Source organism: Moschus berezovskii, chromosome 6 (assembly GCF_049115385.1).
Source record: "Moschus berezovskii isolate FMDL1 chromosome 6, NW_MosBer_1.0, whole genome shotgun sequence".
NCBI classification, from domain to species: domain Eukaryota; kingdom Metazoa; phylum Chordata; class Mammalia; order Artiodactyla; family Moschidae; genus Moschus; species Moschus berezovskii.
Window position 1 is genome coordinate 33,227,963 of NC_142465.1, and position 19,477 is coordinate 33,247,439.

Below are 19,477 nucleotides of genomic sequence, written 5' to 3' on the forward strand. Positions count from 1 at the left end.
TATACATATACACAAATATTATTTTTGAAATTATTTTCCATTATAGGTTATTACAAGATATTGACTATAGTTCCTTGTGCTATACAGGAAACATTTGTTGCTTGTTGCATATCTATTTTTTATTAGAAATCTAGCATTCTATTCGTGTTAAGTCAAACAAGTGGAATCAAAATGTTATAAATTTTTTAGTTAGGCTAAGATTTGTAAGTTTTCTGATATATATTGTACATACTATTTATAAGTATATGAAAAGTTTGCTTGATAAAGGCTTGAGAAAGGAACAAAGAGATGAAGAAATTGGAAAACAAACTAAATGTAACGAGAGCACTGAATATGAAATAAAAAAAGCGAAACGAGCTAGATAAAAGATCATCATATAGTTTAGTTCTTTTTAAACATGGCTGCTCATTGGAAACTTATCTGGAGCTTTGGAGAAAAAAAAATACCTAGACATTTGTATTTTTCCAAAAAAATTCCAAGATAATTCTGATATGCATCTGTATTTTAAAAAGTGATTACATATATTCCTATTAAATGGAAGTTTTGATGATATAGACTTCTATTATTTGTCCAGTGACAAATCATGATATAATGGTATTAAGTGAGTAACAGGTGCATAATCAGAATAGTAAAAGATGTTTATCTGTTTTCACAATATAGCCAGACAGAAAATAAAAGATAATTACAACTGCAAGCTGTAATGGGAACATGATTAGGTAACAATATAGAATAATTACATACAATTTGGGGTGTTGAAGCAGAGTGATGTGGTAAGTGGAAGTGCATAGATGAACATGTTTGCACCCTCCGAGCTAGTCTACGTCTTTTGGTTGATACATTTAATCCATTTACATTTAAGGTAATTTTCAATGTGTATGCTCCTATTACCATTTTCTTAATTGAGTTTATTTTCTGTAGATCTTTTCCTTCTCTTGTGTTTCTTGCCTAGAGAAGTTCCTTTAGCATTTGTTGTAATGCTCGTTTGGTGACGCTGAATTCTGTTAACTTTTGTTTGTCTGGAAAGCTTAAAATTTCTCCATCAAATCTGAATGAGAATATTTCTAGGTAGAATAGTCTTGGTTGTAGGTTCTTCCTTTTCATCACTCTAAATATATCATGCCATTCCTCTCTGGCTTATAGAGTTTCTGTTAAGAAATCAGCTGATAACCTGATGGGAGTTCCCTTGTATGTTGTTGTTTTTCCCTTGTTGCTTTTAATATTTTATCTTTGTCTTTAATTTTTGTCAGTTGGATTACTGTGTCTGAGTGTGTTCCTCCTTGGATTTATCTTGCCTGGGACTCTGCACTTCATGGACTTGGTTGACTACTTCCTTTCCCACATTCAGGAATTTTTGAGCTATTATCTCTTCAAATATTTTTTCAGGTCCTTTCTTCTCCTTCTGAGACCTTTATAATGTGAATGTTGGTGCATTTCATGTGGTTCCAGAGGTCTCTTAGGGTGTCTTCATTTTTTTTCCATTCTTTTTTCTATATTCTCTTCTGTGGTAGTGATTTCCACCATTCTGTCCTCCAGGTCATGTATCTGTTCTTCTGCCTCAGTTAGTCTGCTATTGATTCCTTCTAGAGTATTATTCATCTTTGCTTGTTCTTTAGTTCTTGTAGGTCTTTGGTAAACATTTCTTGCCTCTTCTCCATTGTTTTCTAGAGATCCTCGATCATCTTCACTATCATTATTCGGAATTCTTTTTCTGGAAGGTTGTCTATCTCCATTTCATTTAGTTGTTTTTCTGGGGTTTTATCTTGTCCTTCCATCTGGGATATAACTTCTGTTTTTTCCTCCTGATTAACTTTCTGTAATGTGTGTTTTGTTCTAGCAGCTGTGGCATTGTGGTTCTTCTTGCTTCTTCTGTCTGCCTTGTGATGGAGAAAGCTAAGAGGCTTGTGTAAGCTTCCTAATGGGAAAGTGAAAGTCACTCAGTCATGTCTGACTCTTTGTACCCCATGGACAATAAAGTCCATGGAATTCTCCAGGCCAGAATACTGGAGTGGGTAGCCTTTCCTTTCTCCAGAGAATCTTCCCAACCTGGGGATTGAACCCAGGTCTCCCGCATTGCAGATGGATTCTTTACCAGCTGAGCCACAATGGAAGCCCAAGAATACTAGAGTGGGTAGCCTATCTCTTCTCCTGACCCAGGATTAGAACTGGAGTCTCCTGCATTGCAGGCAGATTCTTTACCAGTTCAGTTCAGTTGCTCAGTCATATCCAATTCTTTGTGACCCCCATGAACCTCAGCACACCAGGCCTCCCTGTCCATCACCAACTCCTGGAGTTTACCCAAACTCATGTCCATTGAGTCAGTGATGCCATCCAACCATATCATCTTCTGTTGTCCCCTTCTTCTCCTGCCCTCAATCTTTCCCAGCATCAGGGTCTTTTCAAAAGAGGCAGCTCTTCGCATTAGGTGGCCAAGGTATTGGAGTTTCAGCTTCAGCATCAGTCCTTTCAATGAAAACCCAGGACTGATCTCCTTTGGGATGGACTATTTGGATCTCTTTGCAGTCCAAGGGATTCTCAAGAGTCTTCTCCAACACCACAGTTCAAAAGCATCAATTCTTCGGTGCTCAGCTTTCTTCACAGTCCAACTCTCACATCCATACATGACTACAGGAAAAACCATAGCCTTGACTAGATGGACCTTTGTTGACAAAGCAATATCTCTACTTTTTAATATGCTGTCTAGGTTGGTCATAACTTTCCTTCCAAGGAGTAAGTGTCTTTTAATTTCATGGCTACAGTCACCATCTGCAGTGATTTTGGAGCCCCCCAAAATAAAGTCAGCCACTGTTTCCCCTGTTTCCCCATCTATTTGCCATGAAGTGATGGGACCGGATGCCATGATCTTAGTTTTCTGAATGTTGAGCTTTAAGCCAACTTTTTCACTCTCCTCTTTCACTTTCGTCAAGAGGCTCTTTAGTTTTTCTTCACTTTCTGCCATAAGGGTGGTGTCATCTGCATATCTGAGGCTATTGCTATTTCTCCTGGCAATCTTGATTCCAACTTGTGCTTCCTCCAGCCCAGCGTTTCTCATGATGTACTCTGCATGTAAGTTAAATAAGCAGGGTGACAATATACAGCCTTGACCTACTCCTTTTCCTATTTGGAACCAGTCTGTTGTTCCATGTCCAGTTCTAACTGTTGCTTCCTGACCTGCATACAGGTTTCTCAAGAGGCAGGTCAGGTGGTCTGGGATTCCCATCTCTTTCAGAATTTTCCACAGTTTATTGTGATCCACACAGTCAAAGGCTTTGGCATAGTCAATAAATCAGAAATAGATGTTTTTCTGGAACTCTCTTGCTTTTTCAATGATCCAGTGTATGTTGGCAATTTGATCTTTGGTGCCTCTGCCTTTTCTAAAACCAGCTTGAACATCTGGAAGTTCACGGTTCACGTATTACTGAAGCCTGGCTTGGAGAATTTTGAGCATTGCTTTGCTAGCATGTGAGATGAGTGCAATTGTATGGTCGTTTGAGCATTCTTTGACATTGCCTTTCTTTGGGATTGGAATGAAAACCGATCTTTTTCAGTTCTGTGGCCACTGCTGAGTTTTAAATTTGCTTGCATATTGAGTGAAGCACTTTCACAGCATCATCTTTCAGGTTTTGAAATAGCTCAACTAGAATTCCATCACCTCCACTAGCTTTGTTCCTAGTGATGTTTCCTAAGGCCCACTTGACTTCACATTCCAGGATGTCTGGCTCTAGATGAGTGATCACACCATTGTGGTTATCTTTTTTGTACACGGATTCTTTACCAACCGACCCCAACGAAAAACAAAAAAATAGAACTACCACCTGGTGGTTTAGTTGCTAAGTCTTGTCCAACTCTTGCAACCCCATGGACTGTAGCCTGCTAGGCTCCTCTGTCCATGGGATTCTCCAGGCAAGAATACTACAGTGGGTTGCCATTTCTTTCTCCAAAGGATCTTCCTGATCCATGAATTGAACCCAGGTCTCCTCCATTGCAGGCAGATTCTTTACTGACTGAGGTATGAGAGAAGCCTCTCCTATTGGGAAGGACCAGGAAAAACTGGGTCTTGCTCTGGTGGGCAGAGCCTTGCTCAGTTTTTCTAATAGTCATGTATGGATGTGAGGGTTGGACTATAAAGAAAGCTGAGTGCTGAAGAATTGATGCTTTTGAACTGTGGTGTAGGAGAAGACTCTTGAGAGTCCCTTGGACTGCAAGGAGATCAAACGAGTCAATCTAAGTGAAATCAGTCCTGAATACTCATTGAAAGGACTGATGCTAAAGCTGAAACTCCAATATTTTGACCACCCGATGTGAAGGACTGACTCCTTAGAAAAGACCAATGCTGGGAAAGATTGAAGGCAGGAGAAGGGGATGACATAGAGGATGAGACGGCTGGATGGCGTCACTGACTTGATTAACATGAGTTTGAGCAAGCTCTGGAAATTGGTGATGGACAGGGAGACCTGGCGTGCTGCAGTCCATGAGAACGCAAAGAGTGAGACATGACTGAGCGACTGAACTGAACTGGGGTTTTGCTCCCTTCCTGCTGTTTGGCCTGAAGCAACCCAGGTCTGGGGTCTGTGGGCTCTATGGTGAGGTTAATGGTGACCTCCAAAAGGGCTTATGTCTAGGGGGATCTTCTAGGACTGCTGCTGCCAGTATTCCCGTCCCTGTGGTGAACCCGAATGCAGAGGATTCTATAAGATAGTTGACTTGGACTCTATCACTGTTATAAAAGACAATATAGAATATAAAATAAGGATAGAGGAAACTATTTTAAATTAAAGGACATTGCAATGTGTGGAATTTGGATTATATCCTGGAGTAGGGCAGAGACTATAAAAACATTTTTAAGACAGGAAGATTGGAATATAGATCCTATATTAGATGGTATTAATAAATCACTGTTAAATTTCATTGGTGGGATAATGGTATTGCAATTCTTGTTCTTGGGAGATAATGTGTTGTAGTATTTGCTTTCAGATTGTTAAACCAAAAAAAAAGTGTGTGTGTGGAGAGAGAAAAAAAGAATGTGCAAACAGGGCAAGAGTTTAATGTTTCGTGAATAAAAGCAGACAGTCATACTACTCATCTTTCACCTTTTAGACTGAAAATTTTGAAAATAGCTGGGATAAAATAATGCTTAAGAAGAGACTGTAAAAATCCACCTAATAAATGAAATAGGCAGAACTTATGGTAGCTGCCTTTGCATAGTATGCCTATGTATGATTTTTTCTCTACTTGTTTTCTGTACTTCAGATTTTGATAGTATAATATATATGAAGATAGACTATTTTGGGAATTGTAAAAATAAATTAAAATTTATAATAGTATACTTTAATTTTAAAATTTTATAAAATATTTATTTTCTATGCCACACAGCTTGTGGGATCTTAGTTCCCACAACTAAGGGATTGAATCCAGGCCACAGCAGTGACAGCACTGAGTCCTAACCAATGAAAACACCAGGGAATTGCCCTATTTTATACAGTTTTTAAAGATAACTTTCCACTCTCCATTTTGAAATATTGGCTATATTCCCTATGTTGTACAGTACATCCTTGAACCTATCTTATACCCAGTAGTTTGTACCTCCCACTCCCCGCCTCTGTATCGTCCTCACCCCAAACTGGTAACCACTATATCTGTGAGTCTGCTTCTTTTATGTTAAAAATAATATACTTTAAAATTTGAGTTTATAAGTAATAACAAGTTCTTTGTTCTAGTAAGTTTTTCATATTTTGAAAGAAATAAGGTATTGATATATCTGTCTATCTATATAATGAAAAGACTGTATGAATCATGTGTGTGCTAAATTGCATCAGTTATGTCTGACTCTGTGCGACCATGTGGAGTAGCCAGCCAGTCTCCTCTGTCCGTAGGATTCTGCAGGCAAGAATACTGGAGTGGGTTGCCATTTCCTCCTCCAGGAGATCTTTCCAACCCAGGGATCAAACCCACATCACTTATATCTCCTGCATTGGCAGGTGGGTTCTTTACCCCTAGCACTACCTGGGATAATAATAATAGGAACTGAGCACCTTCAGTATATCAAAACTTTGTATAATCAACTTGTTTAATCATCACAACATTGGTGCCAAGTAGGTATCAATAATCGTCCCAACACTTACAAATACTAATTTAACAGAATGAAATTTGAAACAAAGTCTGTCTTAGGTTCCAAAATCTATCCTCTAATAGTCTTTTGTGGTGGAGAGAAATGATATATAACTGAATTATGGTTGGCTGAAATAAGTGAACTAAACTGGGCAAGAGAGTTCCAGAAAAACATCTACTTCTGCTTCACTGACTATGCCAAAGCCTTTGACTGTGTGGATCACAATAAACTGTGGAACATTCTGAAAGAGATGGGAATACCAGACCACCTGACCTGCCTCTTGAGAAACCTGTATGCAGGTCAGGAAGCAACAGTTAGAACTGGACATGGAACAACAAACTGGTTCCAAATAGGAAAAGGAGTAGGTCAAGGTTGTATATTGTCACCCTGCTAATTTAACTTATATGCAGAGTACATCATGAGGAATGCTGGGCTGGAAGAAGCACAAGCTGGAATCAAGATTGCCAGGAGAAATAGCAATAACCTCAGATATGCAGATGACACTACCCTTATGGCAGAAAGTGAAGAGGAACTAAAGAGCCTCTTGATGAAAGTGAAAGAGGAGAGTGAAAAGGTTGGCTTGAAGCTCAACATTCAGAAAACAAAAATCATGGCCTCTGGTCCCATCACTTCATGGGAAATAGATGGGGAAACAGTGGAAACAGTGTCAGACTTTATTTTTTTGGGGCTCCAAAATCACTGCGGATGCTGATTGCAGCCATGAAATTAAAAGACGCTTACTCCTTGGAAGGAAAGTTATGACCAACCTAGATAGCATATTAAAAAGCAGAGATATTACTTTGCCAACAAAGGTCCATCTGGTCAAGGCTATGGTTTTTACAGTGGTCATGTATGGATGTGAGAGTTGGACTGTGAAGAAAGCTGATTGCTGAAGAATTGATGCTTTTGAACTGTGGTGTTGGAGAAGACTCTTGAGAGTCCCATTGACTGCAAAGAGATCCAACCAGTCCATTCTAAAGGAGATCAATCCTGGGTGTTCATTGGAAGGACTGATGCTAAAGCTGAAACTCTAATACTTTGGCCACCTCATGTGACGAGTTGACTCACTGGAAAAGACTCTGATGCTGGGAGGGATTGAGGGCGGGAGGAGACAGGGACGACAGAGAATGAGATGGCTGGATGGCATCACTGACTTGATGGACATGAGTTTGAGTGAACTCCAGGAGTTGGTGATGGACAGGGAGGCCTGGCGTGCTGTGATTCATGGGGTCGCAAAGAGTCGGACATGACTGAGCTACTGAACTGAACTGAAATGAACTGAACATTAATAGCCAGGGTTTATCAAGTGAATATGAATGATAGAATAAACAGAAAATGACTAATGTATTATACTGATTGTTATAGAAGCATCACCCACTAATTCCTTATAAGACCTTGTCAATGGATAAACTAGGGTTTCCTTCGAAAAAGAAGAGTCAGTATCCCCTGAATGTTGCTCACATGTCTATAAAAAAAATCAGTTTTCTACCCCTTGAACATTAAACTGCTGATGATTCCCCAAGGGAATTAATTGATGGAAAACTTATGCTTCAGTTCAGTTCAGTTCAGTTCAGTCGCTCAGTCGTGTTGGCAAAGTAATGTCTCTGCTTTTTAAAACTTATGCTTACTTTCAGTTAAATCCTAAAATTACGTTAAAGCTAAGCAGAACAAAACAGCAAAAATACATGGTTTTAACTGGTTGAATGTTAAAAGGAAGGATGAGAAAATAATTATTTCTCCTTTATGCATTAGTTCTCCAAAGTTTAAGGGAGATGTGAGTAGATCCTAATCCTGTCTTTTTTGTTTTAATAATTCATATTATAGACTAGTCATCATAATGTTAATCCCAGGTTGGTATTCTTCCTTTCTGAGCATGCTTCTCAGTCACCTCTCCTCATCGTTAATTCAAGGGCCCAAGGAATATAGACTTTTAGCATGGGCTTCAAGAAAATAATGTTCAGAAAGTAGGTTATAACGTTGCAAAAAAAGAAAGTCTTAGTATACATTTCTAAATTAAAAGTAAATTACTTGGAGGTGTTTGCACCACACTTCTCTCTTGGCATCAGAAAAGAAGTATTAATAATAAATAGTTCTAATTAGAATTTGAATAATAGGCAGATACTTACTTCTTCAAATATCCTTTGAGAGTCAGAAACAAGATGATAATTCAAAAAATATATATTATACAACCAAATGTTTTTGAATAAAATAAAACCTAACTTAAAAGTTTTGATTAACAAAAACCAACTTTTCTTTTAATTATTAACTCTTTATTATTTGACATTTATATACATATATATTTAGCTGTTTATACAAATTCTAGGAAGATATTCCAAATGCAAAATTATGATTATAAAGTATAACAAGATACATCAAGGAAGAATGTGATTGAGTGCCAAATTTGTAATCACTTATCTAATATGTCACAATCCTTTTATTCCAAAAAATGTTCACATGAGAACTCTAAAATGGGCAATTATTTGTCAAAAGAATAAATGATTTTCATTACGTAGAACATGGAAAGGGACACGATGCAAAATAAAAATTCTTCAGAATTTTTTTATGGAGTTGCAAGTAAGACAACAGAACCTAAGGCTATAAGGACCTGTCCAAGTAGAATATTTATATTAAATATGCCTTTATTGCTTGTCTGGTAGAGTTGCTCTGTCAGCCACTTTTGGTTGAAGGATGGTGCACTATAGACACCAGGAAAATTTTTTCGACCACAGCCATATCCGTAACTGGTAATTCCCATTACAAAATATCGTTTACGTTCTGGTAGGTAGCACATTAATGGTCCACCACTATCACCCTATTAAAAAAGTCCCAAAATAGTATTAGTTACTTCCAATAGTCCTTAAACAACAATAAATCTGGAATAAATTAATCAAATCAATCATATATTTATATAAATATACATTTTTAACTTACTTCCAACTTATAAAGCTGCATAGATTTTCAGTTTTATATTCCAACTGAAACAGGTATTCAGTCTGGCCTATTATTTTTGAGGAATCATATAGCTGGTGGGTAAATTTTCCACCTGCATAGTTTTGAACCAAAATACTATAAATCGAATTGTTTGGATTTTTTAGTGTAGTTACTCAGGAGGAATATAATTTAGGAGCTGTGCAAAATGCTATAAATATCGTCTATTAGAATACTTGTATTAATGCTGTGTAGGAATGGTAGAACTAAGATATATAATGGATTCATTTAGGTGTGTATGTGGTTTGCTAACTAGAGGACAGGAGTGAACGGGCATCTTGCAAGACATGGCATCTTTCTAAGTGTTGACGTTGACTGGTGCAGGATCATAGGAATAAATAGCTAAGCATGCAATGCAGGAGACCGGGGTTCGATCCCTGAGTCAGAAAGATCCCCTGGAGAAGGGCATGGCAACCCACTCCAGTACTCTTGCCTGGAGAATTCCATGGACAGAGGAACCTGGTGGGTTACAGTTTATGGGATCACAGAGTCAACATGACTGAGCAGCTAACATTTAATGGTATTATAAATGACAAATCTCTGTAATAGTTAATACTAGACTGTTAATACACTGAAACACCATTACTGAAGAGTATTAATCATTCAAAACAGTAAGGACACTGAGATAACTGTTTTAATGCTTAAAGTTTAAGGACCATGTTTCTCAGGTGTTTTCAAATTCTCTATATAAGGAAAGCTTTAAAAAACTATTTTTTGACGATGAGAATGTTTCACTTGTGAATGCAATTAAATTAGATTGAATTCTTCTACTCAGTAAGATTTTTAAGGAAAAGGATACAGGAAAGATAAACCCTGAATAGCAGAAATCAAAATGAGTAGGAAAAGATCAGAGCAGGGGACACTGTTTGGGAGTGATATGCTGGTAGATTTAGAAGCAGTGAAGAAAAAAGAGGAATAAAGAAAGATTTAAAAGCCACAAGGGACAAAACAAAAACAGATAAATTGGATTTTGTAAAAAAAAAAAAAATCAAAGATGGGAATTCCCTGGTGGTCCAATGGTTGAGAATCCACCTGCTGATACAGGGGACATGGGTTTGATCCCTGGTTCTGGAAAATTTCACAGGGTGCAGGGCAACTAAACCCATGTGCCACAACTACTGAGCCCCTGCTCTAGAGCCTGCATGCTGCAACTACTGAAGCCTGCACCCTCAAGAGCCAGTGCTCTGCAACAAGAGAAGCCACTGCAATAAGAAGTCTGTGCATTGCAACTAGAGAGTATCCCCCTCTTGCTGCAACCAGAGAAAGCCCATGTGCAGAAAGAAGACCCAGTGCAGCCAAAAACAAAAAGTGAGAAGAATAAAAAAACATGATGGGACCTCCCTGGTGGTCTAGTGGCTAAGACTCTGTGCTCCCAGTTCAGAGGGCCTGAGTTCAATCCCTAGTCTGGGAAGTAAATCCCACTTCCCAGATCTGAGAATTCAATTGCCACAACTAAAGATCCCGCAGTGAAGATTGAAGATCCTGAGTGCCACAATTAAGACCTAGCTCAGCCAAGTAAATATTAAAAAAAAAAATTAAAGACGCTCCTTCCCTGGTGGCCCAGTGGTAAAGAATCTGCTTGCCAATGCAGGAGACACGGGTTGATCCCTGGTCAGGGAAGATCCCACATGCTGTGGGGCAACTAAGCCCATGTACCACAACTACTGAGCCTGTGCTCTAGAGCCCGGGAGATGCATGTGCTGAGCCGTGTGCCACAACTACTGAAGCCTGCCTGCCTAGAGCTCTTGCTGTGCAACAGGAGAAGCCACCACAATGGGAAGCCTGCATACTGCAACAAAGAGTAGCTCCTACTCACCACAACTAGAGTAAAGCCTGCGTAGCAATGAAGAGCCAGCACAGCCAAAAATAAATAAACTTGTTTTTAAAAATCATTACACGAAACAGAAACAAACTCACAGACATAGAAAATAAACTTATGATTAACAGAGGGGAAAGGGGTAGAGAGAGGAATGAATTACTTAGAAGTACAGGATTCACAGATACAAACTACATAAAATAGATAAGCAACAGGATTTACTATATAGAACAGGGACTATGTTCAGTATCTTGTCATAACCTATAATGGAAAATAATCTGGAAAAGTATACTCATATAACTGAATCAGTTTGCTGTACACCTGAAACTAATACAGTATTGAAAATCAATTGTATTTCTATTTAAAAAAAGACAATAACAAGTGCTGACAAGGATGTGGAGAAATTAGAAACCCAGATAATCACGATGGTGTGATCACTCACCTACAGCCAGACATCCTGAAATGTGAAGTCAAGTGGGCCTTAGGCAGCATCACTAGGAACAAAGCTAGTGGAGGTGACAGAATTCCAGTTGAACTATTTCAAACCCTGAAAGATGATGCTATGAAAGTGCTGTACTCAGTATGCCAGTAAATTTGGAAAATTCAGTCAGTGGCCACAGGACTGGAAAGGTAAGTTTTCATTCCAATCCCAAAGAAAGGCAATGTCAAAGAATATTCAAACTACCACACAATTGCATTCATCTCACACACTAGCAAAGTAATGCTCAAAATTCTCCAAGCCAGGCTTCAACAGTATGTGAACTGTGAACTTCCAGATGTTCAAGCTGGTTTTAGAAAAGGCAGAGGAACCAGAGATCAAATTGCCAACATACGCTGGATCATCGAAAAAGCAAGAGTTCCAGAGAAACATCTCCTTCTGCTTTATTGACTATGCCAAAGCCTTTGACTGTGTGGTTCACAACAAACTGTGGAAAATTCTGAAAGCGATGGGAATACCAGACTACCTGACCTGCCTCTTGAGAAATCTGTATGCAGGTCAGGAAGAAACAGTTGGAACTGGACATGGAACAACATACTGGTTCCAAATTGGGAAAGGAGTACGTCAGTCTGTATATTGTCACCCTGCTTATTTAACTTCTATGCAGAGTACATCAAGAGAAACGCTGGGCTGCTCTGCATATAAATCAAATGCTTTTCTACCATAGGCCTGATCCTATGCTAGTTTTAGAAATTAATCCAATTGTCGGGTTTGTAGACATGTAAAAGCTCATTCTGCTTATACAAAAACTTTGTTAGACTTGTGCCATCCTAATGTCCTTAAACCATGGCAACAGTCTGCTTCTAAATAGGAAAATTAAAAACAATAGCTAGAAATCAGAGTCAGGGCTATGGGAAATCCAAGATGGCTGCTTGGCTTTTCCCAGCTCCCTGACAAACCTCATTTTTTTATTTGATGGATTAAAGCCTCCCTGGCTACAGTGCCTCCATAATGAAAAATCACGGAATATTAAGTTTTGTAAATTGTGAAATTAAGTTTCTAGTTTTGTTAATGTCTGGCAAGCCACTCCAGTACATGGACGGAGGAGCCTGGTAGGCTGCAGTCCATGGGGTCGCTACGAGTCAGACATGACTGAGCGACTTCACTTTCCCTTTTCACTTTCACACATTGGAGAAGGAAATGGCAACCCACTCCAGTGTTCTTGCCTGGAGAATCCCGGGGACGGGGGAGCCTAATGGGCTGCCGTCTATGGGGTCACACAGAGTCGGACACGACTGAAGTGACTTAGCAGCAGCAGCAGCAGTGTTTACTATGACTCACTGCTGAGACAGTTCCTTGTTACGTGATACTGCTAAAAGATTTAATTAAGTTATTAAAAAGGACACTCTAGGTTAGTTTCTAAGGCTTATCTCAGTAACCAATCTTCAGATTAAGGTCAGATGCTCCATAATGTACAACCAGGAGATTAATACCAGACTATAATCATTTAACGAATGAAGTCAGGTGACTTGAGGTATACCAGGCTTTATCTAATGAAAGTTCTTGACTTATAATTCTTATTTTACTAATAACTGCTGCTGCTGCTGCTGCTAAGTCACTTCAGTCGTGTCCGACTCTGTGTGACCCCATAGATGGAAAGAACACCGGAGTGGGCTGCCATTTCCTTCTCCAATGTGTGAAAGTGAAAAGTGAAAGTGAAGTCGCTCAGTCGTGTCTGACCCTCAGCGACCCACGGACTGCAGCCTACCAGGCTCCTCCATCCATGGGATTTTCTAGGCAATAATAACTGCTAGCTATGGCTATATTATTTTCTATGTCACTTGTTTCACTGAGCCTGTGATATAATGCTGAACTGACAGTTCCATATGAGATCAATAATTGTAATAATGTGGCTCTGGGTATGGGAAAAAGCAACAAGAGGAAATATTTTCCTGGACCAGGAGGCTAGTAAGACAGTGGTCCAGAGACTTTTGCTACTTGCAAGGCCTGGTCCAGTTTTAGCACACTGAGTGGCCCATCACTTCCCTAGACCTGGGAATGAGCCTTCCCAGCACCGCGGGACACAATGGCCATGAAATGGTGTCACATGGTCAGATATGTGTCTATGAAGGGACCCTGCTGACTGGAAGTTGGTCCTTGCCAGCTGCCTCTACAAAGATTACATCATGACCATTGCAAGCTGCTGACCTTCAACACCCCCTGAAAGAAGTTCAGGGTGAAAATCAGGAATGAGGCACTCTCTGCTCTGAAAAAAAAAAAAAAAAAAAAGGCAGAACAGGCCTTCAGATAGTTAGATATTTTCAGAAAAAGGTTTTATGAGTTCCAATTCTTGCATCTTCTCATACCTAGAAAAACACTGACGTCATCAATGGTGAAATCTGCTTTGGCTATTAAAAAAAATTTTTTTTTTACAATTAAAAGTCAAAATAGAGTAGCTATGGTTCAGACATCCTGGGAAATAACTATTTCCCAGATATCCTGAAAAATGATATTATGGGTGTGATTTCAGATTAGATGCTGTGACCTAATGTAAAACTTAATGCTCCTGTAATGCATTTTTGCTTCTGTACTTTGCTTGCTGCTCGTAAAACCAAAGTTACTCCATTTTAAGATAAGATTGTTTTTAAGTAAAGATTCCTAAAATTGTTTTTGAAAAAATAAAAAAATTAAAATAAATAAATTAATTAAAAATATTTTTTAAAAAAATGAAAAGTTCCCAAATTATAATAATAGCATAATTCTATTAGCAATTTTATGGTAGCTGTAGTAGATTATGCTTCTCAAATAATCACTCAAGTTCTTACAGGATTTACCTGGAGCAGTAACTATGCCTATCAATTACTTAGAGATTATAGCTTCATTTTAAATCCTTGTTAACCTTTCAATTAAAATGCTTATTAAAATTAAAAAAAAAAAAGAAACGCTGGGCTGGAAGAAGCACAAGCTAGAATCAAGATTGCTAGGAGAAATATCAATAACCTCAGATATGCAGACGACACCACCCTTATGGCAGAAAGTGAAGAAGAACTAAAGAGCCTCTTGATGAAAGTGAAAGAGGAGAGTGAAAAAGTTGGCTTAAAGCTCAACATTGAGAAAACTGAGATCATGGCATCTGGTCCAATCACTTCATGGCAAATAGATGGGGACCCAGTGGAAACAGTGGGCTCCAAAATCACTGCAGATGGTGATTACAGCCATGAAATTAAAAGACGCTTACTCCTTGGAAGGAAAGTTATGACCAACCTAGACAGCATATTAAAAAGCAGAGACATTACTTTGCCAACAAAAGTCTGTCTAGTCAAGGATATGGGTTTTCCAGTAGTCATGTATGGATGTGAGAGTTGGACTATAAAGAAAGCTGAGTGCCGAAGAATTGATGCTTTTGAACTGTGGTGTTGGAGAAGACTCTTGAGAGTCCCTTGGACTGCAAGGAGCTCCAATCAGTCCATCCTAAAGGAGATCAGTCCTGGCTGTTCATTGGAAGGACTGATGCTGAAGCTGAAACTCCAATACTTTGGCTACCTGATGCAAGGAGCTGACGCATTGGAAAAGACCCTGATGCTGGGAAAGACTGAAGGCGGGAGGAGAAGGGGACAACAGAGGATGAGATGGTTGGATGGCATCACTGACTCAATGGACATGAGTTTGAGTAAACTCCGGGAGTTGGTAATGGACAGGGAGGCCTGGCGTGCTGCAGTCCATGGGGTCGCAAAGAGTCAGACACGTCTGAGCAACTGATACATTGTTGAGACAGTCAAAAGGCAGATAAAAAGATGCTCAACATCACTAATTATCAACATTAGAGAAATTCAAATCAAAACTACAATGAAGTATCACCTCACACCAGTCACAAATGGCCATCGTCAGAAAATCTGCAAACAATAAATACTGGAGAAGGTGTGGAGAAAAGGGAACACTTCTACACTGTTAGTGGGAATGTAAATTGGTATAGCTACTGTGGAGACAGTATAGAGGTTCCTTTAAAAACTGAAACTAGAACTACCATATGACCCAGCAATCCCACTCCTGGGCATATACCCAGAGAAAACTGTATTTCAAAAAGATTACATGAAGATTGCATCACTGTTTATAATAGCCTGGACACAGAAACAACCTAAGTGTTCATCAACAGAGGAATGGATAAAGAATATGTGATACATATATACAATGGAATATTACTCGGCCATTGAAAAAGTAATGCTATTTGCAGCCACATGGATGAACCTAGAGATTATCATACTGAGGGAAGTAAGTCAGACACAGAGAGACAAATATATGATACTGCTTATATGTGAAATCTAAAAAAAGGAGTACAAATGAACTTGGTTGCAAAACAGAATTAGAGTCACAGATGTAGAAAACAAACTTATGATTAACAGGGGATAAGCGGGGAGGGGTAAATTGGGAGATTGGAATTAATATATACACACGACTAAATTGAAAGCAGATAACGGAAACCTGCTGTAAGCACAGGGAACTCTACTCAATGTTCTGTAATGACCTATATGAGGAAAGAACCTTTAAAAGTGAATATATATATATATATTTAATTCACTTTGCTTTATACCTTAAACTAACACAACATTGTAAATCAACTATATTCCAATAAAAAACAGAAGAACTCTCATATTGCTGCATAAGAATTTAAAATGATATAGGCACTTTAGAATACCGTTGGACAGTTCTTTAAAATGTTAAGCATTGACTCAGCAGTTCCACTGCTAGGTAGAATTTCCAAGAGAAATAAAAACATACTTACACATAAAAACATGTACACAAATATTTATAGCCATGTTATTCATAATAGCCAAAAGCAGAAATAGCTTAAATGTCCATCTACAAATGGATGGGTGAATAAAATGTGACATATCCAAACCATGGTATATTATTTGGCAATAACATGAATAAGGTATTAATACATGCTATAATGGAGACGAACCTTGAAAACATTATGCTAAGTAAAAGAACCCAGTCACAAAAGACCACAGATTGAATGATACTGTTCATAGGAAATTTCCAGAATAGGCAAATCTCTACAGACTAATGGTTGCCTTAATGGGAAGAGGTATTTTTTTTTTTGAGGGGGGTGACAAAAGTATTCTAAACATTAGATTATGGTAATGGTTGCACTACTCTAAATATAAAATCCCCCACTGAGTTTTATACTTTAAATTGGTGAATTGTAAATTGTGTCTCAATAAAGGTGGTAATGAAAAAAAAAGATTCAAGGCAAATATTTCTTAAGGTTGATCATGATTGTAGAAACCAAGGAATTAGGCAAGCATGATGATTTGGATTGTTGGAATAGTTAAAAAGGAGAAAAATAATTTAGATTTGAGAATTAAGACTTCACCAGAAAGTGATCAAAGACTTGTTCAAGTTCCTTTCTGTCTTTAGAAAATATTGCTAAGGAAAATTATTTGGTCTTACCCTGCAAGAATCAAAAATTCCGTCTTCATCACCTGCACAAAATGAAGTGTTAGGAACTATACCCCCATAGCTCCTCTCAGAATTACAGAAACTTCGAGAAATATAGTGCACTTCTGCTTCTTGTAACTCTTTGGTAGCATTACCTATTAACAACAACAACAACAACAAAAATACCAGTTAAATCATTTTGGAGAGCAGACATTTGACAGCAATATAAAATGTTCATGTTCAACAGGTTTTCTTTCCATAGTGACTGATTGAACAATTATGTAAAATTGTATCCAGATATGTATGCATGTATGCCTGGAGGTACAGTGAAAGAAAGTCTACCAAGTCTTAATGATAGTTATCTCTAGATGGTAGGGATTTCAGGTTACTTTTTTTTTAATCTTTACTCTCTTTTGTTTCTTGGAGGTCTCACAGAAGGATCTGTAGTGTTACAAAATAAAACTATAAAAATTGTCAAGGGCTAAAGAGGTAAATGCTGAAGTCAGTCTTATGTTGTAAGTTGTGAATAATTTTAATTAAATTTTCTAATGATGCTGTCTCTCAAAATGTTGAACGTGAAAATAAAGCAGGTTTCTAATTCATGTACTCCCCTAACTTCTCTGCTTATTCTTGAACATAAAGTGGTTCTTTGCTACAGAAAAGATAGGAAGATAACACTTCAGATTATTCTAAGATTTATCCACAGAAAAGCTACTGTAACAGGAGCATCTGATACCATCAGGCTGTCTCAGAACTGCAGTTGTCACATGTGGAAGCTGAATATTTTATGTGCACCACATTCTTCCTTAGCTTTTCAAGTAATAGATGTTTTCCCGTTCACTGCAAGTGGGAAGATGACCAAACTGTTCCATTCACAGAATTCCATTCTCCTGGAATTAGTCTAGAGGTGACTATATTTGGTATCAGTTCAGTTCAGTTGCTCAGTCATGTCCAACTCTTTGCGACTATAAGCCTAGTCAATTGGCATACTTATCCAGCATTTTTTAACTGGAACTGTCAGAGAAGAATCTGTTTCACCCTAGTCACATGATTAGCTATTAATATAATTTCAAATCAGCCTGCAGCCATAGTTCCACACTTATGAGGACAGGCAGCCTGAGAAAGTAAAGTCAACATGGATAGAGAATAAGAAAAGGAAATAGAAATAAAGTATATCTAATAACATCCAAATTCCTGGATCAAGGCTTCCTGGAGGAAAGATGCATTTCTACCCTTTGTTTTCAAATAATTTAAGTAATACTGACTGTATATAAAAGAGTATATGTAACATAGGGAGCCTGGTGGGCTTCCGTTGATGGGGTCGCACAGAGTCGGACACGACTGAAGTGACTTAGCAGCAGCAGCAGCAACATAGACGTGAACCAGATATAATAATGAAATGAACATCTGTAAACCTACCACCTGAACAATACTAATCCAGTGTGGTATTGGTGTAGGGTTATTCAAAATAACTAGAGATTTTCATGGCATTAATTTGAGAGAGGGATAACTTAGGTATGGCATTGGGTTTTTTTTCTTTTTACAGCTTGAGGCAGTTGTAAAATAACTTAATGTAGCTTTTTGCAACTGTGTATTCTATAGTATTTTTTTCATTTGGTGAAATTTTAACTGTTAATGTTTTTGGCACTGTGCTTTGTACCATTTATTAAATAAAAATAAAAAAAAAATAACTAGAGATATTCGAAGTGAATAGGAGAAAGAGAGTCCAGAAATAGATACCTGGACTGTTTTCTGTTCTGTTCCACTGCTCACTTAGAATATTCTTGCATAAATACAATACTGATTCAATTACAAATGCTCTCTTCCAACAACACAAGAGAAAACTCTACACATGGACACCACCAGATGGTAAATTCCGAAATCAGATTGATTGTATTCTTTGCAGCCGAAGATGGAGAAACTCTATACAGTCAGCAAAAACAAAACCAGGAGCTGACTGTGGCTCAGATCACGAACTCTTTATTGCCAAATTCAGACTTATATTGAAGAAAGTAGGGAAAACCACTAGACTATTCAGTTATGACCTAAATCAGATCCCTTATGATTATACACTAGAAGTGACAAACAGATTCAAGGGATTAGATCTGATAGACAGAGTGCCTGAAGAACTATGGATGGAGGTTCTTGACATTGTACAGGAGGCAGTGATCAAGACCATCCCCAAGAAAAAGAAATGCAAGAAGGCAAAATGGTTGTCTGAGGAGGCCTTAGCTGAGAAAAGAAGAGAAGCAAAAAACAGGAGAAAAGGAAAGATAAACCCATTTGAATGCAGAGTTCCAAAGAGGAGAGATAAGAAAGACTTCCTCAGTGATCAGTGCAAAGAAATAGAGGAAAACAATAGAATGGGAAAGACTAGAGATCTCTTCAAGAAAATTAGAGATACCAAGGGAACATTTCATGCAAAGATGGGCACAATAAAGGACAGAAATGGTATGGACCTAACAGAAGCAGATAAGAAAAAGTGGCAAGAATACACAGAAGAACTAAACAAAAGAGATCTTCATGACCCAGATAACCACGATGGTGTGATCACTCACCTCGAGCCAGACATCTTGGAATGCAAAGTCAAGTGGGCCTTAGGAAGCATCACTATGAACAAAGCTAGTAGAGGTGATGGAATTCCCACTGAGCTATTTCAAACCCTAAAAGATGATGCTGTGAAAGTGCT

The 19,477-nt window shown here is 38.2% G+C and overlaps 1 protein-coding gene across 1 annotated transcript in view; it reads right to left on the bottom strand.

The window, feature by feature from the left end:
- Positions 1-8,666: 8,666 nt before the first annotated feature.
- Positions 8,667-19,477, bottom strand: part of TMPRSS12 (transmembrane serine protease 12) — a 35,338-nt gene continuing 24,527 nt past the window's right edge. The window contains exons 4-5 of the mRNA XM_055394768.2: positions 16,801-16,943; positions 8,667-8,918 (exon numbers count right to left, since the gene is read on the bottom strand). Coding sequence (XP_055250743.2) covers positions 8,667-8,918; positions 16,801-16,943 — 395 coding nt within the window. The remainder of the gene's footprint in view (positions 8,919-16,800; positions 16,944-19,477) is intronic.